This window comes from Lolium rigidum, chromosome 3 (genome assembly GCF_022539505.1).
Source record: "Lolium rigidum isolate FL_2022 chromosome 3, APGP_CSIRO_Lrig_0.1, whole genome shotgun sequence".
Classification (NCBI taxonomy): Eukaryota; Viridiplantae; Streptophyta; class Magnoliopsida; order Poales; family Poaceae; genus Lolium; species Lolium rigidum.
The window spans coordinates 39,451,290-39,472,667 of NC_061510.1; the positions used below are offsets into that span (position 1 = coordinate 39,451,290).

The 21,378-nt window shown below is 45.3% G+C and overlaps 1 protein-coding gene across 1 annotated transcript; it reads left to right on the plus strand.

The window, feature by feature from the left end:
- The first annotated feature begins 13,180 nt into the window (after nt 1-13,180).
- On the plus strand, nt 13,181-13,756 carry LOC124699798 (glycine-rich cell wall structural protein 2-like). The gene has a single exon (XM_047232042.1). It carries the CDS (start codon nt 13,181-13,183, stop codon nt 13,754-13,756), a length of 576 nt encoding a protein of 191 aa, XP_047087998.1.
- Nucleotides 13,757-21,378: the final 7,622 nt, after the last annotated feature.

A 21,378-nucleotide genomic window follows, 5' to 3' on the forward strand; every position in this document is an offset into this window, starting at 1 on the left:
TTCAGAATGGAGGATAAAAGAAAACTAGGGGGTTCATCGACCCAATTACAAGAAGATTTACTGGAAAAGCCATAACTAGCTAGCTCATGGGCGACCCAGTTAGCTTCTCTAGGGCAATGCTTGAAAGAAACCTGACCGATGAGAGTAACCAAGTCCACACAGTCCATAAAAATTGCAGAAGATTCATCAAACCAAGTCATCTCCCAAGTACACGCTTCAACAATCTCCGTCAAATCTGACTCCGCAACAATGTTAGAGCATCCCATTCTGTTAGCCAGATCAAGTCTCTCCTTCATTGCCCTCGCTTTAGCTGCCCTTGCCGAGGAAACATGAGGTAGAAAGTAAGAGAGTGCCGCTATAAACTTTTCAGAAAAATCTCTTAAGATCGCTCCAACCAAGCCAGAAAAATAAGCAGGATAGAAGGCCCCATCAACATTAACTTTATTTTGCCGGATATAAGGTTTGCACCATTTAGCTTCTCCCGGAATTCTTTTCTTCGCAACTTTAGCCGAGTTAGCTGCAATTGCCAACACAGACATCTTGTAATGATGCATGGGCGGCATCGTCTCATCATGCGTTCTGCGACGACGGATCCACCATAAGTACCAGCATGCAATAATGGCCGTTTCCTTGAGTCCAAATTCAAAACCAGGGAGAGAATTATTTTCCAGTATTAGAATATGCTCCAGAACAGCAGACCCTGCCCGATCCACAGCCATGGCCTCTTTAATGATATTATTCAAGCCCAAGGATAACCATATGAAGATTGCAGGTTGGCAATGAAAAAAAGATGCAGAATGTCCTCTGGAGCCTGTTGAAAAATGGGACACTGTCCACTGGTTCTCACATGACGATTTGCAAGAATGGATTTGAGAGGCATCAGACCATGCAAAGCCCGCCAAGGAAATATTTTGATCTTACTTGAAATATTGAGTCGCCATAGTTCCTTCCGAACTGGGTTATGGATAGACGATCCAGGGAGGGCGAGTTGGCCTGCACGAGGGCCAAACGTGTGGCTTCATTGCAGGTGATAGGCCGAGCGAACCGTGAACCGACCATTCCTATTAAAGTTCCATGCAACAAAATCATCAAAACCATGAGTATTAAGCAGGATCTGGAGAATACGATTAACATCAATAGGGAAGAAGTGGGTACGAAGAAGCCCTTCATCCCACATACATGTTGATACATTCCGAACGTATCTATAATTTTTGATGCTCCATGCTTGTTTTACACCAATTACTATATGTTTTATTTACACTTCGTTGCACTTTTATACATTTTCCGGCACTAATCTATTGACAAGATGCCACAGTGCTAGTTCCCTGTTTTATGCTATTTTGTATTTCAGAAAAGTTGTACATGAAATATTCTCGGAATTGGACGAAACAAAAGCCGAAGTTCATTTTTACCGTAACAAAGACGGAGTCCAGAGAAGAGACGAAGGGGCGGCACAGGGCGGCCACACCTGCCCTTGGCGCGGTCTGGCCCCTGGCCGCACCATGGGGTGGTGTGGGCCCCCTAGGCGTCCACCGACCTCACCCTGCCGCCTATTTATTCATGATCTCGGGAAAGACCTAAAAACCCGAGCCTCCATCCACGAAAAGTTCCGTCGCGGCCGCCATCGCCGACCCTAGCTCGGGAGGGTTCTGAAGCTCTTCCCGGCACCCTGCCGGAGGGGGAGATCATCACCGGGGGCCTCTACATCGCCATGCCCGCCCCCGAAGTGATGCGTGAGTAGTTCATCCCTGGACTATGGGTTCATGCCACTAGTAATCTGGAAGAGTGACAATAACTTCTAAGATTGTAGATGTGCTGATGCTACTAGGGAGAAAACAACAATGTTTTGTATAAGGATAATTCTATTGTTTAGTTTACACACATTGCTTAATGCGATAATCTGTTGCTTGCAACTTAATACTGGAAGGGTTCGGATGATAACCGAAAGGTGGATTATTAGTCATAGACGTAGTTGGATTACGGTCTACGTATTATGTTGTAACGCCCGAATGAATCTCATAGTAATCATCTTTTCATGTATGGTCTTTATTCTGTCAGTTGCACAGCTGCAATTTGTTCACTCACAATGTTATTTTTATCTTTATGGAGAGATACATCTAGTGAACTGTGGACCCTGGTCCTTTCTTTTACACTGATACAATCATCCTGTTCTGTTTACTTACTGCAAGCACTGTTCTCTTTAATTCCACTGCAAACAAATATCTCTTTTCACACTATACATTTAGTCCTTTGTGTTCAGCAAAACCGGTGAGATTGACAACCTCACTGTAAGTTGGGGCAAAGTATTTTGGTTGTGTTGTGTGCAGGTTACACGTTGTTGCTGACGCCAGTCATGTGCCCTACCACAAGTCAGCTAGCAACACCTTCAGAAGTCACGCCTTTCTCCAAGTGGTCAATTAAACCTTGGTTTCTTACTGAGGGAAAACTTGCTACTGTGCTCATCATACCGTCCTCTTGGAGTTCCCCAACGGTGTGAAATCTGCGCTCATCACCTGTCAGCGGGTCAATTAACTCACTCACTTTCCTGAGACTAATCTGGCCTCTAGTAAGAACTCTCCTTTGAAGAGCCTGCCTTAGGACCCGCTTTCAAAATGTCCCCATGGGGGTAATATTTAGCCCAGAGCACTCTCGCACATAACGAATCAGGTTCACTAATTAAACGCCAAACCTATTTACTTAGCACAGCAAGGTTGAAAGAATGGAAATCACGAAAACCCATGCCCTCTTCGCTTTTATGGTAGCACATTTTCCACCAAGCTAGCCAATGCATCTTCTTATCATTTTCATCATCACCCCACCAGAACTTTGCAATTGCATCTGTCATTCTTTTACATATTCCTTTTGGAATTTGAAAGACGGACATTGCATAAACGGGAATAGCCTGAGCAACAGCTTTTAGCAGAATTTCCTTGCCACCAATAGATATGTACTTCTATTTCGACCCATTTATCCGTTGAATTATCCTTTCAATGAAATATTCAAAGCAGTCACTTCTGTCTGCTCCCACAAGAGCAGGTAGCCCCAAATATTTATGTGAGAGGGCCTCCGTGTCAATATGGAGAGCCTCACAAATCTCAGCTCGCAGTAAAGCATTTGTATTGGGCAAAAAGAAAATACTTGATTTTGCCAAACTCACCAACTGACCTGAATTTGCACAGTAGGTATCCAGAACTTGCTGTAAGGAAGTTGCATTGTTCATATCTGCTTTCATGAGAATAAGGGAATCATCAACAATTAAAAGGTGTGAAACTGACGGTGCATTTCTGCACACCCTAACCCTATTGATACCACCAACTTATTTTTCGTACAACAACAAACTAGAAAGACCTTCACAAATAAGGAACAAGTATGAGGAGAGAGGATCCCCTGTCTGAGACCTCGAGTTGGAACAAACATCTCGGTCTCTTCAGAATTAAATCTAACTTGGTATCTCACTGACCTAACACACGCCATCATAAGAGAAACCCATCTGTCCGCAAAGCCCAACTTTCTCATCATGTTCTCCAAAAAAAAATCCACTCAACACGATCATAAGCCTTGTGCATATCCAATTTCACCGCACAAGCACCAGTCATACCAGCCCTTTTATTTTTGATCATATGGATACTTTCATAGGCCACCAATACATTATATGTTATAAGGCGTCCTGGCACAAAAGCACTCTGCATAGGAGAGATGACATCAGGAAGAATAACCTTCAACCTAAGAGCCAACATTTTAGAGATGATTTTGTATATCACATTGCATGAACTTATAGGCCTAAATTGCGTCACCAGCTCCCGAGCATCAACCTTTGGAATTAACACAATAGTTGTATCGTTCCAACCTTCCGGTATAATACCTGCATTCAAAGCTTGAAGAATTTCTTGAGATATTTCCTCACCAAAAAGTTCCCAGAATATCTTATAGAATATTGCATGGAGACCATCAGGACCAGGTGCTTTTAGATCCTCAATGCTGAAAACCGCCTTCTTGACATCATCCTGAGAGAAGGGAGCCAGCAAGCTATCATTCATCGCTTGGTCAACATTTGGAATAATTTTCTCCAACAACTCCGGATCAGTAGCCTGCACTTCCGAGGAAAATAGGTTAGAAAAATATTGGAGGATAAAAGGTTTAAGTGCCTCACTCCCTTCTAGCCAATTATTTTGATCATCCTTTAATTTTCTGATTCGATTCTTTTTCCTTCTAGCCGTTGCAAATTGATGGAAGAATGTTGTATTTCTATCCCTATTCAAAATAACTTTACAAGCGGAGAAATAGGTTTCTTTAACATTCAAAAGAGCTTCCGCATGGAAAATCATTTAATCTAGCCTTCATCGAGGCTACAATTTTATTTCATAGATGTTTTGTCTTCACTATTCTTTGCATATAACCCATCCTGAATATTCGACTTACACCACCACTTACAAAGGAGACCGATATTTTCTTATCAAATCATGAAACCAACTCCAACCGTGGACCTGGATCTACGAATATTTTCCACTTAACCGTACCATGTAATGAGCCTTTTGTTTTCATTGCCAACCCAAAAGAATATCCAGTTTTTCAACAAAAGTTTAACTTGGAAGAAACATGGAGATATAACAAGAGGGAATGACATACAAGCATGAATCCAACATTGTTAACCTAGCACCTTAGGAAACACAATTGCAAATCTAAGCAGCTATGTTTTTATTTATGATTTTTGCAACAAGAAAGTACTAGTCACTGTTCTGAAGTGCAACATAAGTCATAGGAACTCCGAAATGCTTCAAAGGAAGATCTCTAGCTTGGAAATTAATTTCCAAGCCAAACACCATTTCAAGCAAGTAGAGATGCATTTTCAAGTTGATTGCCTAATGAGAGGATCATTTTTTATGCATAGGACTGTATCATCTGCATGTTGCAGATTTTGCAAGGCGCGTACAGGATACAGTTCAACTAATCGTGAGAAAATCGCTCAAATCAACGAGGTGACATCAGTCGACTGAAAACTAGTTCTCACACCCATTTCATATTCCTTGTTTGTTTCGGATAATTGTTTTTAAGAAACGAGATTTCAGGAACTTGTTGCGTGTGCACAGAATAATCACAGTGAGGTACATAGTGTCAAGTCTGATATTTTCCTCGCTTCAACGACAGGGTAGTATGTGTACAATCAGAACCGATCGAGCATGTAAGCTATAATGCTATATACACAGTGAGATCATGTTTACACGTCACACACCCAGACGGCTCATGTAGCCCGCGCGTATCTCCACCCAAACCACAGCGAATTCTGCACTGCCTGGTGTGGTGATCAATGTATCTGCATCACTGTGAATTCTGCCTGGTTGGTGATCAGTAGTCGGAGAGGCCGGCGGTGGCATTATGTGCCGGCGCCGTCTCGCCGGAAGGATCCATCAGCCTGTACCTGGCATACATGCCTGCAGCGCCAACCAGGGCCAGCGCCACCACGATGATCATTCTCCGCACCATCCCGCTCCGGTCCCTGGCGAAGCCGTACGCCGTGCCACCGGCGCCAGAGGCAGCCATCTCCTGGTGACCGCCTTCATCGTCGTCGCTGCCATGCTCTTCATGACGCTTCGTCCTCGCCTCCTCCTCCTGCTCCTCCTGGCGCTTCTTCTCTTCCGCAGCAGCAGCGGCGGCGGCTTCCGCGACGTGTTTGTCGCCCTCCGGCAGGTCGACGGGCGAGAGCCTGGGCATGGTGATGTGGAGTACGCCGTCCTTCTCGAACCTGGCGCGGATGCCGCCGGCGTCGCAGCCGTCGGGGACCTGCACGTCCTTGCGGAAGCGGCTCCACTGGCCGCCTTCGAGCGGGCGCTCGCCGCTGATCCTCAGCCGGCCGTAGTTGTCGATCTGCACCCTCAGGTGCTCTTTCTGGAACCCTGCACAATTGCCCACATAGTGAGATGGCATCGTTCAGTACGGTAGAAATACAACAACCTGTTACAGAGTTGCAAACAAGTGAAGAACAACTGAGCTAGCTACAGAGCTGAAGCAGAGAAATGCATGCCTGGGAGGTTAAGGACGAGGATCTGCTTCTTGCTCTCCTCGACGAGGTTGTGGGACGGCACGAAGTCGGCGTACGTGCGTGCGGCGGCCATGTTTAGCTGATCGACGGCGGGCGGCGGCGCTTTCAGGATTCAGACGGTGAACTTGCTAGCTGCTCTTGATAAGCAGGAGGGAGGATCGATCGCTAAAGGCAGAAGCTGGTGAATAAATCGATACGTTCTGTGTGCATATATATGTACGTGTGGGTGGAGTGTGGCACGGGAGGAGGAATTGCTTCGCGTATAGGGGCACGCTTGCAAGAAGGAAGCATTCCAAGTTAGCTAGCTAGGGGAGAAGTTGGCGAAGCCCCCGGGCACCCGCGTCCGCCCACAGTCGCGCTTCGGCCTTGATGTCGCTAAGTAAGGATGTCACCGAGGGACGCGCGTTGTCGAAGACCGCAGCGTTCCTGTGCTTCCAGATCCACCACGCCATGAGCATGATGAGTGACGAAGTACCTTTACGCAACTGGCGAGGTGAGGTCCGCACCACCAGCGACCACCACTCCGCGAAGTCACCCTCACCCGTGGGAGGCCTAGCAGTGGATCGAATCCACGATAGAACCTCAAACTAGATAGTCCTTGAGAAGGAGCACCCAGTCAGAATGTGCGCCATAGTCTCAACAGACTGGTCGCACAGCGGGCATCTTGTCGCGTGGGGCAAAGCCCGCCAGACGCTCACTCAACCAACATCTATCCAGGCAAGCAAGCCAGATGAAGAACTTCACCCTGGGTGGCGCCCAGGATTTCCAGTTAAGCCTCCAGGAACCTGATAATATCGCCCCCTGGAAGAGGACATCGTAGCAGGAACTAGAAGAATACTGGCCATCCGTCGTCCAACGCCAAACCAGCCTGTCTTGGTCCGGAGATAACAACACATCCCTCAGCCTAGTCCACAGAGTCAAACGAGAAATTTCAAGATAAAATTTTGTGTTCTTTTGTCTATTTTGTGGCCTCCGGAGATTTTGCTACATGGGTGTTTATCTAACCGAGCTACTCCCTTTAATAATAAATATATTAAAGTAAAATAAGTTAAAGATTATAGATTATTCACACGAAAGCACACGCCAAAGTACTATTAGAGAAAACAACAACTAACAAGAGAGCCTACAATTTTTTCTCCAGCAGGCAAAAAAGCATAAAGCAATAACAGACATTGCCCCAACACATGTAAAAACACATATTAATGTTGTTACAAAAGAAAAATTTAGGAGAACCCAGTCAATTTACTTTCTCATATTGTCTCTAGTAGGAATAACATCTTAAAACAACTACCATAAGAAACATTTATTTTCAAAGACATTTTAGCTTCCAAATTCCCTTATTATGAGCAACAGAAATGTTATTTTCTAGTAGTAATACACATATGTAGACTTTTTGTTGGAATTAAGAGAGCAAATCAAACCATTTGAAACTTAGGACACACATTGATCCAAGAGGCAAAGAAGCAATATCATTCTAAAAGGGATATTGAAGTTCACATTCACAAATTGAGGAACACTATGATATTCTTCTTGACAAATGTCAAACATCAGAGGATGACTATAAGCTATTGCAGCGGAGTTGAGCTAGGGGTCTAACCAGAATCTAACTAAATTTACCCTATTCAAAAATAACATTACAGCTGGAAAATAGGTTTCTTTAACTTTCAAAAGAGCTTCCACGTGCCTTCATCGAGGCTACAATTTTATTTCATAGATACTTTGTCTTCACTATTCTTTGCATATAACCCATCCTGAATATCCGACTTACACCACCACTTACAAAGGAGACCGATGTTTTCTTGTCAAATATTGAAACCAACTCCAACTTTGGACCTAGATCTGAAATATTTTCTAATTAACTGTACCAGTAATAAGCCTTTTCTTTTTATTGCCAACCAAAAAGAATATCTTTCTTTGTTTCAAAAGTTTTTCAACAAAAGTTTAACTTAGAAGAAACATAGAAATGTAGCAAGAGGGAATGACATACAAACATGAATCCAACATTGTTAACGTAGCACCTTAGGAAACACAATTACAAATCTATCATCTGCATGTTGCAGATTTTCCAATGCGCGTACAAGATACAGTTCAACCAATCGGTGAGAGGTTAAATTGCTCAAATCAACGAGGTGACATCAGTCGACTGATCAGAACTAGTTGTCACATCCATTTCATATTCCTGGTTTGTTTCGGGTAATTGTTTTTAAGAAACGAGATTTCAGGTACTTTTCGATAAGGGGCGCTTTATTACTTAAAAAAGTTTTAAGCATTACACACAGCCTCTGCATACTCAGGATGCACACAGCCGTTCAGAAGTTAGGATCTATCGATATGCAATAAAAAAGGATAAAAGCCAACTACTATGACGCTCCATTGCCTTCAATCCTCCGACTATGCAGCCACCCATGTTGGGAAATAAACTCCGTGGTCGTGTTCTCCAATCGTGTAGACACCTCCATAAAGAGGTCGCGATCCTCCAAACGCTGAAGTGGCGACCATGAACGGAGCAAAGCCTTACACCGGTAGATGACCTGCATAAGAGAAGAATTTTTGTCATTAAAAACCTTGTCGTTCCTACATAGCCACAACGACCATGCAACCGCAATCGCTCCCACTCTGATAATCGTTTGTACCTAGAATCCACCCCATTTAGCCAATTGTCAAAAATATTTGCAATGCTACGGGGAGGGTATAAGGTAGAACCTATCTGAATGATTGACCATATAGATCTAGCAACTCGACATTTGAAGAAAAGGTGTTTTATTGTCTCTTACTCGTGACAGAACACACATTTCGTACATCCTTGCCAGTTGCGCTTTACAAGGTTATCTTTAGTAAGAATCACACCTCGACGAAGATACCATGCAAAGACCTTTGTTTTGAGAGGTATCTTCATCTTTCAGATGGATTTATTATTTAAAACCGGTTGTGCAGATAGGCATAATGATTTGTACATAGAGCTAACCGAAAATCTGCCATTTTTGGTAAGGCTCCAACGGAAAGATTTCAGGTACTTGTTGCGTGCACAGAATAATCACAGCAACACACGTATATATTGTGTCAAGTCTGAGTAGTATGTGTACAATCAGAACCGATCGAGCATGTAAGCTATACATTGAGATCAAATTTACACGTTATACACCCAGACGGCTCATCTAGCCACGTATCTCCGCCCACACCACTGCGAATTATGCACTGCCTGGTGTGGCGATCAATGTATCTGCATTACTGTGAATTCTGCTTGTTCGTTGATCAGTAGTCGGAGAGGCCGGCGGTGGCATTACGTGCGGGCGCCGTCTCCCCCGATGGGTCCATCAGCCTGTACCTGGCATACATGCCAGCAGCGCCAACCAGGGCTAGCGCCACCGCGATGATCATTCTCCGCACCATCCCGCTCCGGTCCCTGGCGAAGCCGTACGCCGTGCCACCGGCGCCGGAGGCAGCCATCTCCTGGTGACCGCCTTCATCGTCGTCGCTGCCGTGCTCTTCATGACGCTTGGTCCTCGCCTCCTCCTCCTGCTCCTCCTGGCGCTTCTTCTCTTCCGCAGCAGCAGCGGCGGCGGCTTCGGCGACGTGTTTGCCGCCCTCGGGCAGGTCGACGGGCGAGAGCCTGGGCATGGTGATGTGGAGGACGCCGTCCTTCTCGAACCTGGCGCGGATGCCGCCGGCGTCGCAGCCGTCGGGGACCTGCACGTCCTTGCGGAAGCGGCTCCACTGGCCGCCTTCGAGCGGGCGCTCGCCGCTGATCCTCAGCCGGCCGTAGTTGTCGATCTGCACCCTCAGGTGCTCCTTCTGGAACCCTGCACAATTGCCCATAAATGAATCGATCACACACAATGACATCGCATCGTTCAGTAGAAATGCAACAAGCAGCTACAGAGTCGCAAACAAGTGAAGAACAGCTGAGCTATAGGTTCAGAGCTGAAGCAGAGAAATGCATTACCTGGGAGGTTGAGGACGAGGATCTGCTTCTTGCTCTCCTCGACGAGGTTGTGCGACGGCACGAAGTCGACGTAGGCACGTGCGGCGGCCATGTTTAGCTGATCGACGGCGGCGGTTTCAGTTCGATCCAGACGGTGAACTTGCTAGCTGCGCTTGGGTGCAGGTGAGGGGGTTCGATCGATGAAGCTGGTGAATACTTGGATGCGTTGTGTGCGCATATATGTACGTGTGGGTGGAGTGCGGCACGGGTGGAGGAATTGCTTCGCGCATAGGGGCAAGCTTGCAAGAAGGAAGCATGCCAAGTTAGCTATCTAGCTTCCCCTGCTTGCGGTCGTTCGGTGTGATACCTTCCCTTGCCTTGGCGACTGCGGTCTTCTCGTGCGTGCGTCGATTTTCTTCTGGTCGCGCGCTTCGGGTTGGACCCGGTCCATGAACGCACTCCACCCGTTACTGCGTCTACATATGTGTTGCTGTTAGTTAAGCCTGGCCCGGCATGGGAGTGGGGCCTGGGCCTGGGCCTGCAGATCGATCAATGGCTGGTGATTTCTGATTAGGTTCGACCGATCATATCTGTTTACGATTGGCCCATCTAAAAGTCTGGTATAGAAATTCCTTCAGTTTTTTGGGCAGAACTTCGGGAGCTTTTTATTCAACAGAGTTTCCGGTGAGACTAGTCCCGTGCATGGGACCTCCCGTGCACGATGTCATTAGGTTTAGATGTGTTTGCTCAAGCTGAAACACACCGTTTATCAATGAAACTTGGCAAAACAGGATGACACGAATCATAAAGCAGAGTATCAACAGTATAAGCATGCACGGGACCTCCCGTGCATGTGACCAAGACATTTCTCTCCGGTACACACCCAGCACACATGCCGTTTACAAAAAAAGGAGGACTCTCGTCCATCTACCATCTCGTCAACTCCAAGGTGCGAGCAAGCTTAGCACACATATGAGCCAAAATACAACATGACTAATGGAAATTTTTCTAAAACCATAACTCTGCTCTCAACTTTATCTAAGATTGGCGCCACAACAGAACCTATCAGTATGACACGTAGACCCCATATGTCTAACTCTAAGCTATCAATCTCCACAAAGATGACTTTTGGCGATGGAGAATCTATAAAACCCTTATAGGGATTAATTCATGCGCCTAAGAAGGAAAAGTGAGAACGAGCAACCCCTCCTCATGCACCTTTCATTTCCTATGCTTCTATGACACCATCTGTATTTGTTTGAACCCAGTCTAGGTCTGGTGGTCGCCAACATTGTGTGGAGGGGGTTTTAATTATTTCCCCTGGATTTTTCCGAATAAAAGGCCAAAGACCTAGCGTTTTTTTATTATTAAATGCCGAACAGAACATGCATCCCTAACATAAACGCCACCCCACACAGTCTCCCTGGGGAAAAACCTCCCTCCAGGGTTAAAATTCAAACATCTCAACTTCAACCAACTACAGTTCACCAGTCCGCAAGCCAACAGCCAAAAACACTAAACCAAAGTAAGGATAACATAATCAAACAGCAACTGCTTCAATGGAAGAACACATGTCGCCACCCTCAGCAAACATCCAAATAGGTAAAAGAGTTTTAAACTTCCATCCTCCAGATTCCAAAAGTCCATCCTTTGCTGCAATGGAAGAGCTCATTCGCCAGTAGCAGCAGCAACTTACCTGCTCGCTGTTTGTCTCGAAGTTATGTCCTCTGTAAGCCAACTCAAATATTAATAAAATGTGCTATCCTAGCAATTATATGCATAGGATCAGCGGGAAGAACTCCTTTGAAACAAGCCCCATTTTTACCATTCCAGAGAAACCAAAGAATAGCAGAAATACCTACAGCAGCTTAAAAAAATCTTGGAGATTATGTAATGTTTACGCTCAAACTTTTTGTTTATACAGTAGTAATATTCTTTGTTTCCCTCTTTATCTTTAGATTCTTATCTAATGACCCAGGGCGAAATCCTGGGCGTGAGGAGCAAAAATTCAATTCCATTTTTTTTCTTATAAACTAAATTTGTTTCATACATTTGTTTATGAGAAAATCCGGGGTTTAGAATTCCTTCCAATTTGAAAGTTCAAAATGATCCGAGGGATCGGAAAGAGAGGGATTCGAACCCTTGGTACAAAAAAAAGATCAAAAGGTTTCCCCTGGATTTCGATCATGTGCAGCTCCTCTTTGATCAACTTCAGAGATTGGTATGGACCGTACCCTCCACATCATGAATCCATCTGTTTCTTGATGAACAAATTTAGTACATGATACTAATGATGATACTTCTCTTCAATAAACATAGGGTCATATAGGATGTCCTTTGACCGCTTTTCCGGATGTAGTCTGGTACAAATTAACAGATCCGTCAATCACTGGCTAGTGGCGACTGCTCTACAGAACGACTGAACGAGAGTATGTACACACGGTAATCAAGACGGAGGCCATTTCTCAAAAAATATATATAGTTGCGAACTTCGACGTCGTCGTCTCTGCAATTTCAACTACTCACTGTGATCTAGCGTCTAGTAAACATTCTTGTAATTGGGTCGATGAGCCCCCTGGTTTCCTTTTGAACAATCTTGTAAACGATGCAACAATCCTGTAACAGAAAGGCAGCAAGTTCTTTACGCACTCTTTTCCTTATCAGGGTACTGAAGGGGACTGGAAGGTTTTTAATGAGGCGGCTTGCTGACCTAATATAGTATTTGTTTACCTCAAAAAAAAAACTTCCTCCTTCGAAGTCGTCGTTTTTCTGTCGTCGACCATGGATTCGCAGTATATATATCATAGTGGCAGATTTACTTCCTCCTTCGCAACAAATTAGTTGCTGCTATTTCCATACGAGAATTACTTACCATCTCGATCGTGATTCTTCTGGCCTGATCTGGATCGAACATCCAGGTCATCCGAGCAAGCTCTGACGCGCGCACATGACATGGATTGCTAATCGTAGCCAACCTTGTGGCACATGACATGGATTACATGTAATCGTAGCCAACCTTAAGGCCTTTACCGCTGTGATTTGATCTAAGTCGTTACGGAGTAGTTTATTTCTCTAAAGTGTGTCCACTAGCTTGATTTCCTTGCATATCGAAGTCGCCGGCTACACCACCATAACGAGGCACCTGTACTATAAATACCCTTGCATCTCCTTGCACTTACCATTCATCGATCCCGTCCACATACACTTTCAGTAAACTCAGAATGGCAGGCACCAAACATGTAGCCCTTGCGTTCATTCTCCTCCTAAGCATAGGATTAGCCAACGCTGCAAGGGTGCCAAGACTCCTTATTGCTGCCGGATCCGGCCAGGGAGGGGGTGAGGGTGGCGCGACGGTGAACGGTGCCGGCTCAGGCTCTGGCGGCGGCGCCGGAGCCGGCAATACCGATTCTACTGGTTCCCACGCAAATGCCGTAGGCGGAGGCGGCGGTAGTGCAGGTAGCCAACAAGGTGGGTCCGGATATGGTAGTGGATCTGGCTCGGCCTCCGGTTTTGCTGAGGCTTACGATTCCATTTCCATTGGTACCGATGGACCCACAAGCGGGGGTGGCCATGGGAGCGGCGGAGGAGGAGGCCAAGCGGGTGGTTCTGACGGATCATATGGTCAAGGAGCTGGATTTGGCAGTGGCAATGGTAATGCCTTCTCTAGAACATATGAGGGAGGGTCCCAATGGAAGAATGTAAGAGCCGGTGGTAACGGTGTTGGCAATGGGGGTGGTCAAAATGGTGGAAGTGGCGGAGGCGAGGGTGGTGGTGGAGGGTACGCCGATATACCATGAAACTTTAAGCACTTATTTTTCCTTCATCTATACTTCTTTATCTATCAAGAAATCAACATAGTACCACACTGTTATGGTTACTTACATTTGAGTGTGCATATCTGGAGTGTCAATCACAAATTTGGTTGTTGCTACCTCTGTTCACTATTATAAAATAGTTTATTTTTTAAATATATGCATCTAGACATGTTTTAGTGTGTATGTGTACTCATTTTGGTACATATCTATGTTTTATAATAACGAATGGAGAGAGTAGATTTGGATGATCCTTATTCCTTACATAAATCACGCCCCACTTGGCCACGTCCTACAGAAGGTTCATTGACTATGAATTATAATGCCTAGGACTCGAGGTGGTGGTAAGTAATAACTAGGTCAACGTTTTCCGGTTGGCTTATGCGTAGATTCTCATATTTATTAAGGTAAACGTCCTTAGACGAAAGTGGAAAGGGAGCACTAGTTCTTGCCCCTACAAGACTGCGACCAAGAAAAATCAATTTGTCTTGTACATTTTGAATATATGATAAAAAAAATAGTTATCGTCTATCGTGGAAGAAGGAAATATATATAGGAGATTGAGATCATTTATGCATGTAATGTAGTCACTACTTCTACGCAGAGCGTGCAGAAAAAGTTCGGAGCTGCCTGGCTTTTTCAGAGATGGCTGTAAGATGTTTCAGAAGATAACTATGCCATATGCACCGTGAAGAAGAAAATATGCAGTTTGAAGAAAATTCAACATACTAAGGGCCAATTTTTTAGAAATGCCCGGGCCTAACAAAGGGTAACAACAATAGTAAAACATGAGATGTTCTTAATCTTAACATTTTCCCCATTTTGAGACTCCACGAGCAATCCAGGAAGTGCCTCCTAAAAAACAAGAGATGCCATGACACTATCGCTATCTGATTCAATAAACTAGGCTTAGGGTTTCCTTTACTGCTCGATAAGTGGCGTAGCGAAACGATCCTCTACTCTGTATCCAATGCATTAGTAGAGATATGCCTACTAGTGGCATGTCAAAACTAGCTTTAGCGGTGTGCTTCCGGCATGCCACTAATATGGCGCCACTGATAAGTGGTACTAATAGTGTGTCGGTGCCCTAGTAACATACATACTTGTGAAGTGGCCACGCCACTAGTAATGGAAACTCTAGCGGCATGAAAGTTCAGTTTAAGGGCACTAACGCAATTTTACAAATTAAAGAAACAACTACTAGTGTTGACTAATTCCTGTTAATAACAACAATAAAATCATACAGAACGATAGCACAATCATAGTTCATACAAACATAAAGCATAATCAAAATTCATACAAACCAGCCATAGCATAATCATAGTTCATACAAAATGATAGCCGCTACTATAGAAGCCATTGTCGCTGACAGGCTATCTCTGACACGGCCTAACAAACCCGTCTGCGATTACTTTTTTAGATACCTACATAGTTCAAACATGAACAGAACTATGGCAAACAATTTTATTTTTGTGAAACTGTGTTAACAAATTTGGAACCAGGGGAGTAGCTCTCCAATCAGGCAACAACCATGCACTCAAAAGATGCTCGTACTGAAAGGGCTTGCTTGATGGCAGGGGCTTTAATCTCATATAGACCTCCACTGCAACGATTTCTAAGGATGTGTGCTCTCGTATCCAGGTCCTTTATAAAAATATCATGAGGGTGAAGTTCAATAATAACATTGTTATCATGGGAAAGTTTACCTATAGACAACAAATTACAAGTTTCTTTAGAAACATGAAGGACACGATTAAGGGCTAGAGATCTAGATGATGGAGTGGGTAAAACAACATGATCAATATTATGAATCCGCATACGTGCTCCATTAGCTGTGTGAACCTGATCGGTGTTGTGGTAGGGCTCACGAGTAGTGAGCTTGTCGAGCTCATGAGTGATGTGGTGCGTAGCGCCGGAGTCCGCATACCACGCTGGGTCTATGGTATGAGGAGAACCATGACTGCCATGAGAAGCGGAAATCACCATAGCAAGTTCCTTCTAGGTGTTACTCCCATCATTGCCTAGGCCCAGAAAGTCGCGGTTGAACCGCTTGTAGCACTTCGACAACACATGGGGCGGTATCCTGCATAGCTGGCAGACAACAGGGCCACTCCAATTGTTGGGTTTGGGCGTGGTGGATGGAGGCATCGTCTTGGGCACTGAAGAGGGCGACGACGCTGGAGTCCTAGCCCACCGTGGGTAGCTCCAAAGGCGGCGACAGGGTTGGCCGGAGCAAAAATATGCGCGGTGGGATATTACGAGGTACTACCGGAGCATTGTTGCGCCTACTTGCGATGTTTTGTATTCTAGAGTTGCGAGAACAAGTCACGGATCGGCATAGGAGTGGTGTGATTGGTCACCACTTCAAAGAGAGCATCATACTCTTCATCAAGACCGGTGAGTATATATGAGATGAATTTTGCATCACGAAGGGGCTGACCTATGCCGGTGAGAGAATCTGAGAGAGCCTTCATCTGGTGAAAATAGACATTAATGGTCTTGGTGCCCTTTTTCAGTCCAGCCATCTCCTGTCGAATCGTAGAGGACCTGGCGATGGAGGTGGAGGCGAAATCTCCACTCAGGGTCTCCTAGGCTTCGTGATAGGTGCCATCAAACATAATCATGCCGAGAACGCCTTCAGTCTTCGAGAAAACAAACACCGAGAGAATGGCCTGATCTTGTTGTGTCCAGTGCTGATGCGCTGGGTTCGGCGCCTGATGCATGCCTCCTATGCAAGGAACAGTGATGTTGGGCTCAGGGCAGGCAATGGTACCATCAACATACCCTAGGAGAAGGTGCATGCAGAGAAGTGGACCAACTTGCGCGCTCCAAAATAGTTAGTTTTCGCTCGTCAGGAAGATGGTGATCGACGAGGCGATGGTGACGATAGGTAGCGGTCCATGGGCTAGGAAGTGTCCCGACTGAGTCGGGAAGAAGCTCCCATATGAAGATGTCGCCGAACCTTGTCCATATGACGGTGGCTCCATGTGAGGGCCAAGACCTGGAGCCAAGGGGTAGCTGGCCTGTGGTGGGTAGCCAGCCATGGGAGGATAGCCCGACGGCGCCATCTACCGCATACTTGCAGCAATGGCATCGGTGTAGACTGCCACGTCAGAGCAAATCCCTTCCATTGTGGCAGGCAGCGATGGAGACGGCGCGCCTGAGGCCATGCCTTGTGGCGTGGAGAGCGGAGACACAGCGCCTAGGCCGTTCGCAAAGAACGGCTGCATGGCTCCTTGTTGCGGAATGGAGAACGACAGAACGGTTTCCACGCCCGGTGCAGAGGTCGGCGGAATAGCGCCTAGAAAAGGAGTGGACAAGACCACATTGGAGAGCAGGGGTGATTTCGACGAGACGACAGCCGGTGAAGAGGCAGACGAGGTCACCGGCGTGGATGACCCGGAGGAAGACATCATGACGGATGCCAGAGGAGACGGGGCGCTAGCGGCGGGTGCGGAAGCGAGTCGGGCGATCGAAACCCTAGGTTGGGATCAGAGGCTCTGGTACCATGGAAACGTAACACAGTAGTTTGGTCGTCCTGTCGTGCCTCGATAGGTAGAGTTCTTTCTATTATATATTGGATACAATTACAAAGTCTTACACGCATATTCTAACATGTCTATGTTAGATTCCTAGGATCACTAGTCTAGATCTTCCCGAGTAGAACTTTAGGGTTACAGAGATGTATACCTTCTCCTTTGCTGGAGGAGCTCCAGCCGTTAGCCATGGCAACGGTGCGAGCAGCGTGAGAGGCAGCGGTGGTGGTGCTTCCCGTGAGCACTGCGCAAAACCCTAGATTGGTAGGGAGTATCGATGGGGTGACTGGCGGCGCGGTTAACCTCGTACTGCGTTCCCTGGCCCCCACCTGGCCTCTTTATCTAGCTTAGGTCACAGGGGCCCACCAACCATAAGAGGGTTGGACGGCCCCGATCAGAGCGAGTCAAAGGTCCCGTCGAGCCGTTGGGATCGATCGGGTGGAGATCAATCTAACATTCTCCCCCTTGATCTCAACCTTTACTTTTAACTTTATATTTTATTTTATTCGTTTCATTTTGGATCAGTCCATAGGGCATGTTTCTTCGTCACAGCTCTATTGCTGATAGAATGAGACAGCCACAATACACTTCTCTATTTTGAAACAAATTCTTTAACTTTTGGGCCTCTTATGATCCAGGATGGGTAAGACTTTCCCTTAAACCCATGCCGGCTACGTGTTCCTTGAACACGCTGGGTGGTAAGCCTTTCGTTAGCGGATCCGCAAGCATATCTTTTATCCTTATATGCTCGAGACTTATAGTTTGATCCTGGACCTTGTGTTTCACAACATAATACTTAACCTCAATCGGTTTCGTAGCATTACTCGGCTTGTTGTTGTAAGCATAAAATACTGCAGGCTCATTGTCGCAGTATATCTTTAGTGATTTGTCAATACAATCTACCACTTTTAAGTCAGGTATAAATTTCTTTAACCATAATGCCTACCCCGTGGCTTCATAACATGCTATAAATTCTGCATACATCGTGGATGATGCAACTATTGTCTGTTTGGAGCTTCTCCACGAAATAGCTCCCCCTGCGAGAGTGAATACATATCCAGATGTGGATTTTCTATCATCTTTATCTCCCGCAAAATCTGCATCTGAATACCCTCTTATTTCTAGGGATTCAGATCTTTTGTATGTTAGCATGTAGTGAAGGGATTCGTAGCATAGAAAAAAAAATCCTACCGCAAGAACGAATAACAAGCCAAGATGCAATCTAGAAGATGGTAGCAACGAGAAGATCATGAGACTAACCCTCGAAGATTTCCAAAGCCTAACGAGATTAGATCTCGTGGTGGATGTAGTCGATCACTTGCCGCTTGCAAAAGCACGTAGAAGATCTTGACGGTGCCACAGTCGGGCAGCACCTCCGTACTCGGTCACACGTACGGTGTTGATGACGACGTCCTTCTCCCCGTTCCAGCGGGAAGCGGAAGTAGTAGATCCTCCTCGGAATCCCGCCAGCACGACGGCGTGGTGATGGTGGTGGTGGAGATCTCCGGCAGGGCTTCGCCGCAACCACTGCGGGAGAAGAAGGAGGAGGAGGGAGTAGCTAGGGTTTGGGCGCAGGGTGGTGCTGCGACTTGGGGAGCTAGGGCTGCGACTTTTGGTGCCCTTGGGGTGCCCCTTGGCCTCTTTAAATAGGTGGCCAAGCCCCTTGGGTCGTCCAAAAACCTGCCCCCAAGTTTGACTGAGTTCCGATAGGTTTCCGGTTCCGAAAACCTAGTCCTACTCGGACTCTTTTGCCAATTCCGAAATTGCATTAAGGAAAGACTCCTTTTCCCTTAAGGCAACGTGGTTGCACCTATTATGGAACCCTCCGGACTTCCTTAGACATCTCGTGTCGTCCCGGACACTTCCGGAACCTTCCATAATATTCCGGACTATTCCGGTCCTTCCAAAACCTTCTAGAAGCTCCGGTCAAAACACCGGACTTTTTCCGAACCCCGGAAAATGACTTCCCATATATGAATATTATTCTCCGGACCATTACGGACCTCCTCGTGATGTCCTGGATCCCATCCGAGACTCCGAACAAACATTCGAACTCCATTCCATATTCCATATCTACTTAAAACGACATCAAACCTTAAGTGTGTCACCCTACGGTTCGTGAACTATGCAGACATGGTTGAGACTTCTCTCCGACCAATAACCAATAGTGGGATCTGGAGATCCTTAATGACTCCCACATATTCAACGATAACTTAGTGATCGATTGAACCATTTACATATGATACCAATTCCCTTTGTCACGCGATATTTTACTTGTCCGAGGTTTGATCATCGGTATCTCCATACCTTGTTCAACCTCGTCTATGACAAGTACTCTTTACTCGTACCGTGGCATATCATCTCTTGTGAACCAGTCTCATGCTTGCAAGCTAATCAGACGATATTCCACCGAGAGGGCCCAGAGTATATCTCTCTGTCATCAGGATGGACAAATCCCACTCTTGATCCATATGCCTCAACTCATACTTTCCGAATACTTAATCCCACCCATTTACGCAGTGGTGTTTGATGTAATCAAAGTACCCTTCCCGTATAAGTGATTTACATGATCTCATGGTCGAAGGACTAGGTAACTATGTATCGAAAGCTTATAGCAAACTGAACTTAATGACATGATCTTATGCTACGCTTATTTGGGTGTATGTCCATTATATCATTCACCTAATGACATAACCTTGTTATTAATAACATCCAATGTTCATGATCACGAAACCTTGATCATCTATTAATCAACAAGCTAGTTATACAAGAGGCTTACTAGGGACTCCTTGTTGTTTACAGAACACACATGTATCAATGTTTCGGTTAATACAGTTATATCATGGTATGCAAACATTTATCATAAACACAAAGATATATTATAATAACCATTTTATTATTGCCTCTTGGGAATATCTCCAACATGTAGTTCTTTGTGCCTTTCACATAACACAATGCCTTCTTTACCATTTTCCAGTGTTCAAAACATGGATTTTCTTGATATCTACCGAGAACTCCGGTGATAAAGGCTAAGTCAGGGCGATTACACACTTGTGCATACTGTAGGCTTCCAATGGCCGAAGCATATGGAACCGCTTTCATTTGATCGAGCTCGTATTGATTTTGGGGACTTTGATATTTCCCAAAACTGTCATCCTTGACTATAGGGGCACGTGTGGCATTGCTCTTATGCATATTATACTTAGTTAGAATTTTTTCTAAATTAGCCTTTTGCAATAGTCCTAATACTCCATTCTTCCTATCTCGGTGAATTTCTATGCCCAAAACATATGATGCTTCACTAAGATCTTTCATATCAAAATTTGAGGTCAAGAACTTCTTTGTCTCTTGTAGTAAATTAACATCACTGCTGGCAAGCAGAATATCATCCACGTACAAGATTAGGAAAATATATTTCCCACTTTTAAAATTTGCATAAACACAGTTATCCTCAATATTTTGTTTAATCCAAATCTCTTAATGTTTTCATTAAACTTTAGATACCACAGTCTAGAGGCTTGCTTTAATCCATAAATGGATTTCTTTAGGCGGAATCCCTTTTCTTCCTTGCTTTCCATGATAAAACCCTTAGGTTGTTTCATGTAGACACTTTCTTCTAAATCCCCGTTTAGAAATGCCGTTTTTACATCCATTTCATGCAACTCTAAATCATAATGTGCAACTAGTGCCATTATGATTCTGGAAGAATACTTACATGAGACTGGAGAAAATGTCTCCTTGTAATATATCCCTTCTCTTTGTGTAAGTCCTTTCGCACAAGTCGTGATTTATACTTTTCGACATTCCCATTGGAGTCATATTTTATTTTGTAGACCCATTTCACTACAGGAAAAGTTCTGATAGACAACGTCCCAAAATCGTCAACTAAGGGGCATTTTTCGTCGCCTATGGGCCTAACCCGACGATATGGGTTCCGTTGTCGAAACTGCGTCAGGCAAAGTCCAACGACGATTTTTTCGGTCCGTCGCGCTTGGGCGCCCTTCCGCCACGGAAAATCGGACCGTTGCGGAAGTGTTTCCGGGAGCCCGTTGACTGCTGACGTCATGCAAA

Bases quoted from the DNA above. Each gene is read 5' to 3' on its own strand.
- LOC124699798 (XM_047232042.1), top strand. From the start codon at position 13,181: ATGGCAGGCACCAAACATGTAGCCCTTGCGTTCATTCTCCTCCTAAGC.